This window comes from Dipodomys merriami, unplaced genomic scaffold, assembly GCF_024711535.1.
Source record: "Dipodomys merriami isolate MVZ:Mamm:240054 unplaced genomic scaffold, mDipMer1.0.p SCAF_177, whole genome shotgun sequence".
Taxonomy (NCBI): domain Eukaryota; kingdom Metazoa; phylum Chordata; class Mammalia; order Rodentia; family Heteromyidae; genus Dipodomys; species Dipodomys merriami.
In genome coordinates, this window is record NW_027203126.1 from 2,120,480 (window position 1) to 2,134,419 (window position 13,940).

Consider the following 13,940-nt stretch of genomic DNA (forward strand, 5'->3'; position numbering starts at 1 on the left):
GGCTCCTGAATAAGGCAGTGTATCGAGGTGAACACAGCAAATTTCTCATTAAAGAAAGCCCAGAGCTGGGTGAACCCTGTGGCTCACGCCTGTAGTCCTACCTCCTCAGAAAGTTGAGTTCTGAAGATCACAGTTCAAAGCCAGCCAGGGAGAAAAAGCCTGTGGATCTCTCCTCTTATCTCCATTTATTCACCAAAATTTGGGACAGGGAGCTGTGGCTCAAGTGGTAGAGTGCTCACCTTGAGCAAAAGAGCCCAGCGAGAAGTGAGGCCCTGAGTTCAAGCTCCAGTCCCGACACAAAGACAAATACACAAATAAATGCACTCATGAAAGGCAACACAGGAAGCTAAGAACATGAGCTCCTTTATTTTTGTGATCATAATTCCTATTCATTGTTCCTTTCTCCTAAACAACAGCACAAGTCAAACAACAATGACACACACACACACACATACACACACACGCACACACACATACACACTTCCTACCCATACAATATCACTAGCCTGTCTACCAGGCTGTCTGGCCTTTGATTGGTTCCTGGTAGAGCTGTATGGAGACAGCCCCCTCTGTTTTAAAAAAAGAAAAAAATCCTGACGTACATAGGGGACAAAAGAAAGTGGGGATCCTAGCCAGAGAATTAGCTATTAACTGAGGGGCTCCCAGAATCCTTGGGGGAGTGCCAATTTGGGAGCCAGGAGCATGCTATGAACATGGGGCAAGAGGACAGAAGGCACTATTTGCTTTTACGTGGTTGGGGGATGGTTCCCAGGTAGAGATGGATCTAGAACCCTTTGTAGGCCAAAGGTATATCAACAAACACCATGAGGTTGGCCAATGGGCTCCATTAGCCAAACCCTGCAGGAATGAGAGCCTGGTGCAGGAATCCAGTACTAGGGAGGTCCCCGGGAGGGGTGGGGAGGGGAGCAAAGGAGGGAGGGGGAGAGGAGAGGGAGAGCATTCCTTTACATTAGCAGCAAGGCAAGAGGCAAGGTGAAATGCTGAGTTCTCATCTGTTTGTAACTACACACTCTGCAGTAGTGTCAAACTGATAGAAAAGGTAAAGAAAGGCGGGGGGGGGGATAAGCACAAAACAAAACAAAATAATAAAATTTAAAAAACAACAAACAAAAACCAACCACCCAAACTCCCAGTTACTTTGACCTAACCAGCAACCAAGCATGGCCTTCCGATTGCGCCCTCTGATGGAGAAATCTAGTACTACGCCAGCCGGGGACTCTGTGGTCATTCATTCTCCCCTTGCCCCTGGAGGTCCCTGGCGTTGGTGTCTGTGGCAGGAGATCTGAGTGCAGCTAAAGTAATGCAGTCTGGAGGCAGAGAAGCCCTGGGGCGAGGGGGAGGAGCAGGACAGGCCGAGGCTGGCCTCTTAGGTGCAGGGGACTTCAGCGCTGTCTTGAGGAAGCTGGTTGTTGAAGCTGGTCTCTCCGAACGGCGAGTAAGGGGGGATCTGGGGGGCCTCGATGATCAGCAGGCCCTCTGGGGAAAGCGAGGCAAAGACGGTCACAGGATCCACCTCAGCAGGGAGCCTGCAGAGAGAGAGAGAGAGGTGTCAGATGAGACTCCTCCCTCCTGCTGGCCATAGCTGTTCGTGAACACGGCTGTTCATTTGTGACGAGTGTTTGCCAGTGGTACAGATCTGGTGGGGGGTGGCGGTGGCGTACCACGCTGGGTTCGAACCCCTGGCTCCGGCTCCTCCCAGCTGTGTGATCTTGGAGGGTCGTGCCATTGCCCTGAGCTGTTTTCTCGTTTGGGGTGGTGGGGAGCGGGGAGATAATAATATTCAACTCGTATTGCATTGGGAGCTTTAGCCTGAGCTGGAATGCGAATCCACGCTGGAAACTGGCAAAAGGCTGCTTGCACAACAGTTCCCCACTTAAAATGGAGCCATGGCTGGAGTGTCTGGGTCCAGACTGAGATCACCCCCCACCACCCCACCCCCGCCCCGAGGTAGACCAGTTATTTGAAGTAGTCAAGTTATGGAGTCAGCCTTGGTGTTGAACAATGGACCAAGAAAATGTGGCCCATCTACAGTCAGAGCTTTATGCAGCCACAAAGAAGAATGAAACAAGGCTGTTTGCAGGAAAAGGGCTGAAACTTCAGATCATCATAATGGAGCCATAGTGAATGCTTTTGCTCAAATGTGGGGTCTTGACATTATCACCATCATCGTCAATAATAATTATCATGACATGACAGTAAAAGGGGGGGTGTTTGCAGGGGGGCAGCATGGGAGGGTGATGGGGTGAAATATATCACATATATGATATATCTAATACATGTTACTTCCATATATGTATGTCTGTCTATATGTAGATATGTATACATTTTCACACATACTCACATATATATATATATATATATATATGAGAGAGATGTATAATAAACCCCACTTCAACAAATTTATAATTGTGAGAACACAATTGTAGTGGTATCACTGTGGTGCATTGATGAAGAAAAGATAGAAAAAGATCATGAAACCTATGAGCCACCATCTGCTTGCTCATCAACATGAGGCGGGGTAGGTACTATTGCTGTCTCTGATGGACTATAGAAGAAAATGAAGTTCAGAGAGGGCAACTGCTTTGCCCAAAGTCACACAGCTAGCACCTGACAGATGGGAGCCAGAATTGTAATCCTGGGTCTGGAGTCACAGTTAGTGAGCCTACTGTGAGGGTCTTGTAGCCTCTTTTAGAGGCAGACTGTGGAAGCAAGGATCAGAGAGGGTTGGCCTCCCTCAAGCTGCTGGTGGCAGGCTGACCCAGCTTCAAGGCCCAAGTGCCTTCCAGTGGGGGCCTGGCACCGCAAGGCAGAGCTTGGGCATGGCAGGTGGTCAGGCCTGTATTCAAATCCTGACTGTAACTCTCACAGCATGGGCGGGTGAGCTAGTCTCTCTGAACCTTCATCATGCTAGGGAAAGGGGTGAAAAATCCCTGGCTTTGCTGTGGTATTTTCATTATTGAATCACAAAATATCCATACTCCAAAAGCTGTCCCACGCCCGGGTACCGGTGGCTCACGCCTGTTATCCTAGCTACCCAGGAGGCTGAGATCTGAGGATCACAGTTCAAAGCCAGCCCAGGCAAGAAAGTCCGTGAGACTCTTACCTCCAATCAACCACCCAAAAGCTGGAAGTGGAGCTGCGGCTCAAGTAGTAAAGAGCTAGCCTTGACCCAAAAAAGCTCAGGGACAGCACCTGGGCTCTGAGTTCAAGCCTCAGGACTAGCAAAATAATAATAATAATAATAATAATAATAATAATAATAATAATAATAATAATAATAATGAGGAGGAGGAGGAGGAGAGTGTTAATACCCATCTGGCTGGCACTTAAGGGAGGCTTGCTTTGTGTTCTCCTGGGGGGCTCCTATTGCCGGTTTTCTACGGCATTTTCTCCCTGGATTTATGCCCCAGGGCCCTCACCCCCAGAGATTCCCCTCCCTGAGATCCGCCCTGTGCATTCACTCACTGGATTTTCTTGGTGAAGTTCTTGGAAACAATGCCGCCTTCGTGCTGTTTCTCCTCGTGTTTGCCTGGAAGAGAGACGCGTCATGTGCTGAGTGTCACAGGTTTATCCCTCGGGTGTCCATCTGACTCCGATCCTGGCCCTGCCCTTAGCTCTGTGGCTCTGGGGTGGTCTAGATGCCCAGCACCTGGGCCTCAGGCCCGGCCTGCCATGTGGACCCGTAAGCCCACCTTTGGGCTACCTGTGAGGCTCAATTAAAGGGAGAGGCAGGAAAGAGGCTTGCACTGTGGTTTGCTGGCTGAGGGTTAAATGTGAATAGTTACATGTTCCACTATCCCTTCTCCCCTGAGCAGCCAGGAAGCTCCCAGGAGAGGTGGGTAAAAGTCCCCCAACCCAACACACAGGGAGGAAAACGATGAAATCACAGCAAAGTCAGGGTCCAAATGGGCTGGCTTCCCTTCCTTTCCTTTTTCCTTTTCCTTCCCTTCCTTTTTTTTTCCTTCCTCCCTTCCTTCCTTTTTTTACTGGTCCTGGGGCTTGAACTCAGGGCCTGAGCACTATCCCTGAACCAATTTATGCTCAAGGCTAGCACTCTACCACCTTGAGCCACAGCTCCACTCCTGATTTTCTGGTGGTTTAATGGGAGATATGAGTCTCATGGACTTTTCTACCCAGTCTGGCTTCAAACAGTGATCCTCAGATCTCAGCCTCCTAAGGAAGAGGCGTGAGATACCGGCGCCTGGCTCCACACTGGCAGCTCTTTCTTATCCATGTCTTCTTCCTTTGTGTCTTTTGGTGGTACTGGGCTTTGACTGGACAATGCCCACCTTTGTTTTTGTGGTTGTGGTTGTGGGGCCTGAACTCTGGGCCTGGGCACTGTCCCTCAGCTCTTTGAGCTTAAGGCTAGTGCTCTACCACTTTGAGCCACAGAGTCCCTTCCAGTATTTGAATGGTTCACTGGAGATAAGAGTCTCACAGAATTTCCTGCCTGGGGTTGGCTTTGAACCGTGATCCTCAGGTCTCAGCCACCTGAGTAGCCACTGGCACCTGGGGATCCCATTTATTTAGATGAAGGTTTGGCTAAGATTTTCGTGGGCTGGTCTGAAACCGTCATTCTCTGGATTTTGCCTCCTAAGTAGCTGTGAGTATAGGCTTGAACCACTGGCTGCTTTTTTTTTTTTTTTTTAAAGAAAGGGCTCCAATTTCTTTTTAAACAAACAGGATTAGTGCCTGCTAAGGCCGATCATTTTTCACGCTCCCCTGTGAAGTGTCTCCCCCTCCCTCCCCCTGCATTCCACAGTCAGGGCGTCCCACTTTTACAGGGGGAAGCTTTGGTCCTTCAGAGGAGCTTTGAAATCCAGAAATAACCGCGTGACATGCGACAATCTTTTTGCAGTCCTGATATTTTTTTTAAGCTGACAGTTTATAGGTGATTGCATTCGTAATTACTTTTTAAAATTATTAATTATTCCCTTAGTAACTTTCTCTGATTGCAAAACCCATGCATATGTATGTTAGCAAATGTTGAAAATAAGTTTACAAAAAAAAAAATCAGAATCACCTACAGCCCCGCTCCCCTGGGAAAGCCACAAATAACATTAAAAAAAAGTGTTACAGACATTTTGTTCAATGTTTCTCAGAAACACATCCATGAGCAGGGGCAGTGGCACACACCTTAACCCCGGCACTGTTGGCTCAGGACTACAATCCTAGCTACTTAGGAGTCTGAGATCTGGAGGATGGAGGTTCAAAGCCTGGCAGGATGAACAGTCCTTCACAGACCCATCTCCAAAATAACCAGCCAAAAACAGGCAGGCTGGAGGTGTGGCTCCAACGGTACAACATCAGCAAAACAAGCATGGGACTCTGAGTTCAAATCCAAGTACTGGCAACAAGAGCAACAACAAAAGAGCTGCAAGCATACATGTTATATAGTATACACGCACACTACAAAACCTTATCAAATGGGATCATGCTACGAATTAGGCTTCAGACATGTTCTTCTCTCTTGCTGATGCATCATAATTATTTTTGCAGATTGCCAACTCTTTGTTGACAACATGATTTTAGTGGCTATGTTACCATCCATCGCAGGAAGATGGATATTGTAGTGCATTTAGCCAGCCTGCTACTTTGGGGAGAACTGACTGGATTTCTAACACTGAGAAGGCCCTCACTATACAGACTGTGGGTCTCCTTTCCTTCCTCCTACCCTTCTTCCCTCTCTCCCTCCCTCCCTCCCACACTCATCCATCCATCCATCCATCCATCCATCCATCCATCCATCCATCCATTTAGCCATCTATCCTGCCATCCATTTATCCATCAGCCCACCCAATTATCCATCCATCCATTTAGCCATCCATCCACCCCATTATCCATCCATCCATCCATCCATCCATCCATTTAGCCATCTACCCTGCCATCCACTTATCCATCAGCCTACCCAATTATCCATCCATCCATGCATTTATACATCCATGCATTTATCCACCCATCCACTCAATTATTCTTCCTTTCCTTTCTTTTCCTTTTTTTTTTTTTCCACCAGCACTGGAGATTGAACCCAGGACCTCCTCACACATGCTCAGGAAGTGCTCTACTACATGAGCTAAGCCCTGGCCCTTTTGTATTTATTTTGTTTTTGAGACAGGGTTTTGCTCCCTTTGCCTGGATTGACCTGGAAACTCCTGCGTCCCTGCTGGCTGAATAGTTGGGATTATAAGCATGCATCACTAAGCCCCATGTTAGGATCTCTGAGCCTTGATCCCTTCCTAAGGACCTTCAGGAAAGCCTGCCTCTGTTTACCCCTCCACTGCAGGGAGGGGGAAAGCCGCCCCCCCACATTCCTGGCAGGGAGGACCCTGCTGTATTGACAGGAATTCATTTCTAAGCTGAAGCTTCTGGCAGCTGGGACATGTTCTTCTGTGAATGTGCTGTCACTCTGAGAGGTTTTTCTGCCAACTCTGGGACATCAACTCCTTGGCTCTAATACAGGCTCGTGGCCTAGAGGGCACTGTGTTCTCTAGTCCCCTCCCCAAGGCCTAGGCCTAGAGGCCTCCTGACCCAGGGACAGGCCGGGCCTCTGACTCAGCTCTTCTGCGAAACTCATAATGGAGGGTGAGGAGAAAGAGAGACTATTATAACAAATTTACTCCTGGATTTGTAATGCTTCTATTTTTCAAGTGTATACATCCAGGACAGTACCCTATACATTACATGAAATATGCACCCTATTATTTAAACAGAGAGACTTTGTGCCAGGGCGCGCGCACACACGCGCGCACGCACACACACACACACATACACACACACACACACACACACACACACACACACACACACACACACACACACACACACACGATTGCCAGAAGTACTGAATATATTTTGGACTTGGAGTGTTTTTCTTTTATGATTTTTTTTTTTTTGTCGGTCATGGGGCTTGAACTCTAGGCCTGAGCACTGTCCCTCAGCTCTTCAGCTCAAGGCTAGCACTCTACCACTTGAGCTACATGGCCACTTCCTCTTTTATGATTTTTTTGGGGGGGCAGGTAAGGGATAATAACCCCACCCCAAACAAATCAAGGAGCTTCTGAATTTTTGGTGCCTGCTATTGCTCTAAAGATCCATTGCTTGACTTCCACTAAGAGTTTAGAATGAACTGGATTGTGGATGGGGAAAATGAAATCAGAGAGGTTGATTAGCATGCCCAACGTCACACAGTTTGGAAGATTCAGACACAAATAAGGTTTGGACAGGCAGCCCTGCTCTGACATTTTCTGACACATCTCCTCCCTCTTCTGAACCTCAGTCGGTTCTTCCTTGGCCTTAGTGGATGCCAAGCGGGTGGTGCAATAAGCGTGAGTCACCTGTCCACCCTGTAAAGAGTAAATTGCTGCGTGCAGATGGATACAGACACTTGTGGTTTACTTTGATGTTTGGAGAAATACCAGCCCTGCCCCAAGAAGCTAGCAGTCCCTGCTCCAGGACCAGTGATTCTGCCTTTCTTATTAGCTTCACAGCCTGCATTTTATTTTGTAAAGAGAGAAGGAAAAAAGTATAACAAAGATTATAGAGAGGGTGAATATGATCCAAGCAAATTTTATGCATGTATAGAAATGTGACCATGAAATCTGCCTGGAGCCGGTGGCTCATACCTGTCATCCTAGCTACTCAGGAGGCTGAAATCTGAGGATCACAATTCAAAGCCAGCCCAGGCAGGAAAGTCTGAGACTCTTCTCTCCAATGAACCAGAAAACCAAGCCAGAAATAGAGCTGTAGTTCAAGTGGTAGAGCACCATCCTTGAGCAAAAACGCTCAGGAACAGCTCCCAGGCCCTGAGTTCAAGCCCCAAAACTGATACACACACACACACATACACACACACACCACACACACACACACACACACACACACACACACACACACAGATGAAATCTTTTACTATTTACTATTCAATTTAACACATATCAATTTAAAACACAATAATGTGCTCTGACGTCTATGTAAAGAAAGGGTTTTAAAAAAACAAAACTAACATGGCTCATGAAGCCTTGTACTCATCACCTAACATGGAATTGAGACCTCTTTGTACAACTACTTACTAGAACAAAAATGGTAGGGGGGAAGCAATCATGATTTGCAAACAGAGATCCCCTTGGAAGCTCTGGGGCCATGTCTGCACCTGAATTCCTCCGTGGCTTAGAGACAAGTCTGTACCGGAAGCAGGTATTGTAGCTCAGGGCCCCGGCAGAGAAGGAAAGTGGTATTTCTGGGGCCAGCAGAGGCCCTGGGATTAAGGAGGAGGAGCAGGAATCATGCCTCAGGGCTTTTCAGTCCCAACTGAAGCCAGGGTCTGGCTGCCAGCCCTCAGAGAGGGAACAATTTCTTGGCTGGTAGTTGCAGGGTGAGGGTGGGGGTGGGGCCGGAGATCATCGCGGGCCAGGGTGGAAATCTTCTCCTCATGTGGTCAGATAAGATAGGGCTTGCTTGGTTCCTAAACTGCACTGAGAAATCAAAGGCTCTGATAACTCCTGCAGCTTTTGGGGGGGAGGGCCTGCTGGAGATTTTGTGTCATCTGGAATCTTCCAAAACTCTGGACTCCTCTCAATCCATGGCTCAGGTATCTTAACCACACCGTGGGGAGTATCGTTTACCACCTAGGTACCTGGTCCTCCTCTCCCAACCAGAAAGCCGAGGCCCTGCAGGGAGTGAGCGTTAGCCAGGACCAAACCATCAGAAGTGGATTCAGTCATCCAAGACTCTGCGACTGCAAGAGCGGAGCAGATAACAGGTATCTCTGGGCCTCTGTTTCCTTAGGTGTAAATGGGTGGTGCTGGTGTTAAGAGACTTCCTGGCACGCGTAGGGAAATGCCACGAGAACCCAAGCTACCAGCCCAGGTGGGCATTTCACACCCGCTGGGCACAAAACGCTGGTGGGAGGAGGTTTCTGTTCAGATCAGGTGTGGGGTGCCATGCGGGGGCTGGGGGGGGGCAGGCTTGGAGGAGGCGCCGGGCCAGGCTTTGACTTCCCTTGCCAGTTGCTTTCTTGTGGGCTGGCTTCTTGAAACCTCTTCTCTAAAGGGAAGCTCTTGGGGGTGTTCTGAGAAATTTGGGGGTGTGCTATCTGGAGCTGGGGTCACTACTTGGTTTCTAAGAGTCTTCACGAGTTTTGTTATTGTGTTTTGATCCTGTTTAAGTTCAAAGACCCATTTTCACAGGTGCACACACAGAGGCTCTGTATTGCTAAGTAAACAACAATCATAGTGATAACAACCACAACAGCCAGAATAAAATAAGCCAGGTGCTGGTGGCTCAGGCCTGGCATCTTAGTTACAGAAGCTGAGGTCTGAGAACCGTGCTTTGAAGCCAGTCTGGGCAGACAAACCCAAGAGAAATCTTATCTTCAGCAAAAAAAAAAAAAAATCCAGATGTGGAGCTGCGGCTCAAGTGGTAGAGCATGAGCCTTGAGTGAAAAAAGCTAAAGGAAAGTACCCAGGCCCTGACTTCAAACTGCAGGCCCTGGGTTCAAACCCCAGAACACACACACACACACACACACACACACACACACACACACACACACACACACACGCACGCACGCACGCACACACACACACACACACACACACACACACACGCACCCCTTCACAGAAGTGATCCAGGCTGGACAGTCTATGTGAGAGCCTCTATAATTAAAGGTAGGAAAAACAGTAAACTGCCCCAGGGTAGCGTGGAGGTAGGCTTGTGATTAATCCTACAGGCCGGCTGGGAGGGATAATTACTAGGGATAATTACAACTCTCATTTTACAGATGAAGGAAACTGAGGCTCAACGTTGTGAAGACTTGTCCGTAGACATCCAGGTAATGGACAGCCCTGCTGGGCTTTGAACCTGCGTCTCAAAAGGAGCAGCTGTCTATTATTAATTGCGACCTCCCTGGGTGCCACACACACACACACACACACCACCACCACCAAAACAATGAACAATCCTCACTCCTTACAGTCTACAATGTGCAGCCATTTGAATCCCGGATTTCCACATCAACAAACACACAGAAGTGAACTCAGTTTGCATCCTGTTTCTGAGTGGCCGAGCCGGTTTCTTTGGAACTTGTGCCTGGGCTCCGCAGCCAATTTCGGGCACCCCCTGATCAGCACCCCCTGCCCCAGATCATCACGTGGCCTCCGGGTGTCTCCGAGACACACTGCACCCCGTGTCAGAATGATAAACACCGCCCTGAAGTTCTTCCCTCTTCAAGAGCAACTTTGTGACCCTCGCCCCCTCTCCCGGGGGCTGCTGGCATTATCTATCCAGACACTATTTACCGTGGCTTTTATTGATTTTCTGGCTGATTTCCTGGCCTCCGCTAGGAACACACTCTCAGTAATAGAGGCTTAATTGGTGGGGAAGCAAAAGCAAGGGCTTCACCGGAGGTAGGGGGCTGGAGGCTGGCGGGGAGGGGCTTGGGGAGGTGGAGCTCTCCTCACTGCGAGGCTCTGGGCCCAGGCCTAAACCCTACTCAAGTCTTCTTGCTGACTCATGGGACAACCTTGGGCCAGTCTCGCCTGGACCTTCTAAGGGAGCCTCCTGGGCTGTAAAATGGGGCCAGACACCCTTGCTGCTTGAGATGGAGGAGATTCGTTTGGAGATGAAATAAAAAAAAAAAAAAATTGAACTCAGAACCTTGGCTCAGAGAGAGAGAGACAGACAGACAAACAGAGAATGAGAGAGAAAGATCAATTCTCTTCGGATCGTCACATTCTCAAACAGCCTTGGTTTGGGAACACCTTGGCAGCCTTCAGGAAGTTATTTTCACTGCCCTGTGCCTCAGTTTCCTCTCATGGCATAAAAAAGGGAGCGCTAAACAGGACCCACCTCGCTGGACTGTTGTAGAAGCGGAGGTGTTACCTGTGCCCAGCAGAGAGTTAGCGCTCTGCTCCGCAGCCTCAGTTTCCTTCTGCGGGGTGAGGGGAGGGGGTTCTTGGGGACTGAGTCTGAGGAGCAGGGTCCGCGGCCCTCAGTCCTAACCCAGCCCTCCCCCACCTGGCTTGTGGCACCAGAGTGTAATGAAGTTGATTTCTTCTTTGTCTTTTCAATCTGTATAACCGCCCCCTGCCCCCATTTTGTTTTGGGGTTTTCCTATGGAATCCTCTCTATTTCTATTTTGTTACCCCATCTGGGGTGGTCACAGCACCCCAAGCCCCAGCCTCTGGTGTCAAGCGCAGACTCCCCCAAGGGCCGGTGGAGAGGAGGGCTCTGCCATGGAAGATGACTTTGTGGGCTGCATTCTTGAGTTCTGAAGTCACCTGTGTGTCAGGGGGCCTGTCACCTCGTCCCCTCTGAGGGAGCTTTGTCCAGGTGACTCTCCAGGGCCGAGGCCTACCCTCCCCCACTTCCCCCCATGTCCGCGCCTGTCCCCCCCTCCCCCCTCCCTCCCATCCCTCCACTCACCAGACACTTCCACGTAGCCGTCCTTCGTCTTCACCATCAGCTCCTCCGGCTTGAAGCTGTGCACGTTCACGCATACTTTCCACGGCTCCCCGGGGAAGGGTGGGGGGCTCCTGCCTTCTGCGGGCACCCCGAATCTAGCGGTGGCCGTGGGCCCCCGGGGCACCATGCCTGACCTCAGCGTGCCGGGCCAGGCCGAGGAGAACCGAGGCAGAGCCCAGTCGGGCCAGGGGGCGGTGAGGTCGTCGGGGAAGGGGTCCACGCCAAAGCCATCGTCCAGCAGGCGGGAGGACAGGGGCGAGTCCCGGAAGGGGTCTCGGCGCAGGCGGCTAGGGTAGTGGCAGGAGAAAGGGATCTGACCATCGGCCATGATGACTGCTGAGCTCACAGGGGGAAACCGAGGCTCGCTGCCTGCCCAAGGTCACAGGTGGAGATGGCTTTCAGAGCTGAGTCTTCCGGATGAAATGTGCTGCTCTTCTGCCAGAAACATCCACGGTCACACACAGTCCACGCCAAGCTGGGGGGGGTGGCAGGGACCCCCTAAAGGTGACCCCTTCCAGAGGACTCCCCCTTCCTCTTCACACGGCTTCAGCAGAGATCAGCAAGCCACCACCTTCCTTCCAGAACGCCCAGGCGTCCAGCCAGAGACGTTGAGGTTGGCCTACAGGGGAGCCAGGAGCTTAATAACCCTGGGGGACGTGCGCCTAGAAACTTCTCCTGGCTTCTGGGCTGGGAGCCTTCTTTTTATTTGCTGCTGGGGGCTGGAGGCGGGTTTTGCGGACGCCTCCTGTCACTGGAGTATTCCAAGGTGATGAACCAGCCCCCGGAGAATCCGCTGAGAGGGGCAGCTGCGCTCTGGGGCTGGGCAGGCAGGGGGGTGGGGCGGACAGAGGGTGGACAGCGGGTGGGCGGGGCTGTGGCTTGCTGCTTGTCCAGCCCTGGCCTCTCTGGACAGTCTCTTCCCCCCTCAGCTGCTCTGCTGGCTCCTCCCCTCGGCTGCCTCCCTTCCCCGGGAGGGGGGAGGGGGGAGTATCCTCCCGAAGCTGGGCACTAAAGCCCAGCTATTAATAACCCTCTGCCTTGCCTAGGGCTCATGTCACCCTCTGGAAATACCTTCCCCAGGGGCCGCTGTGTTGTATCCTACCTCCCCTGACACTGGGAGGAGAGACGTAAGGAAAAAGACACAGAGCTCAGTGGGTCTGGAGGCCTTAATTTGGAGTCCCGACTCTCGGAGGCTTACAACGTCACCAGCCTCTGAGAATGGTAAACAAATGCAGAAGTATAATTAGTATTCAAATGGTAAATTGTGGCTGTGGTGATGGCGTAGTGACCACTGGGATTTGTGGTAGGGGAAGAAGCGTTGATTTAGCACCAGTACCATGTAGGTAAATGGGAAATGATAACCCGGAGGCTGGATGGGGGAACTGGGGAGGATTGTTAATGGATAGAAGAAAAGCAAGGGGCCAGCCAGGTGCCCATAGCTCATGTCTGTTGTCCTAGCTGCTCAGGAGGCTGAGATCTGAGGACCTCAGTTCAAAGCCAGCCTGGGCAGGAAAGTCGGTGGGACTCTTAGCTCCCATTAACCACCAGAAAACTGGAAGTGGTGCTGTGGCTCAAAGTGGTAGAGTGCTAGCCTTGAGCAAAAGAGCTCAGGGACAGACCCCAGGACAGGAGTTCAAGCCCCATGACCAGCAATAACAACAACAACAACAACAACAAAAATCAAGTGACTAAGAGCTAAACTACATAAGTTCCAATTGAGAAGAAAACAGAAACATTTTTGGCTAAGCAACTTAAGAGGATTCTTGCTGAAAAATAACTAGGGAGATAAGAGGAGCTGGGAGTGGGTGGGGGGTGAAGAGTCGGGGTGGTGGAGGATTGGGGGTGGAGGATGGGGGAAGGATGAGTAACCTATCAGATATGGAAGATGACCAAGTAGCTAGGTCGTTGCTAAACTGACCTACTCTTTTTTAAAACAGGATGTCCTAAGAAGATGCACGGAGAGGCCTCAGGGAAAGTTCAGGAACCTGATGAAGGTACAACAAAGAACCTTTATCAGCCATGACGTGAATCCTGGACATCTCCAGGCTGCATTCCCATCTGTGTCATAAGCCTGAGGGAAGAGGCCTCCTTGGGGGCTGGGCCATTAGGAGCACAGGACTCTGGTCCCAGGCAGTGCTTGGCACAGGGGAGGTCTGTGCTTTTGTATTTCCTACTTTGAATTATTGCATAATGCTTGCTCTGAATTGAGCCCTGCGCTAAGTGCTTTACCAATATTAAATCAGAACACTCCAACCTCGTAAGGCACTTTTTGCAGATGAGGAAATAGCTTGGAAGGGCTGCAAACCCATTCTTCATTTAGTTCGTTCTGATCCTTTTGTCTTTGTCTTGTTTTAGCTTTGAGGCAGGAGGCTCTGGCTGACCTGGAACTCGAAGTCTTCTTGCCTCAGCCTCTCCAGAGCCGGGATTACAGGTGTGTGCTACCACACCCCCAGAGTGTT

At 50.3% G+C, this 13,940-nt stretch overlaps 1 protein-coding gene across 1 annotated transcript; it reads right to left on the minus strand.

Annotated features, from left to right (window-relative positions):
* Positions 1-347: 347 nt before the first annotated feature.
* LOC138829865 (heat shock protein beta-8) lies at positions 348-12,263 on the minus strand. Its single transcript, XM_070026429.1, has 3 exons — positions 11,443-12,263; positions 3,487-3,550; positions 348-1,547 (listed from the first exon to the last, which is right to left on the minus strand). The coding sequence occupies exons 1-3, from the start codon at positions 11,807-11,809 to the stop codon at positions 1,388-1,390; spliced, it is 591 nt and encodes a 196-aa protein (XP_069882530.1). The 5' UTR covers positions 11,810-12,263; the 3' UTR covers positions 348-1,387.
* Between the last annotated feature and the right edge of the window lie 1,677 nt (positions 12,264-13,940).

What these genes read in the sequence shown, in the direction of transcription:
- LOC138829865 (XM_070026429.1), bottom strand. Translation starts at nt 11,809, where the DNA reads ATGGCCGATGGTCAGATCCCTTTCTCCTGCCACTACCCTAGCCGCCTG. An exon ending in CGGCTACGTGGAAGTGTCTG is followed by an intron (nt 3,551 to 11,442) that starts GTGAGTGGAGGG and finishes TCTCTCTTCCAG; the next exon opens with GCAAACACGAGGAGAAACAG. An exon ending in AACTTCACCAAGAAAATCCA is followed by an intron (nt 1,548 to 3,486) that starts GTGAGTGAATGC and finishes CTCTCTCTGCAG; the next exon opens with GCTCCCTGCTGAGGTGGATC.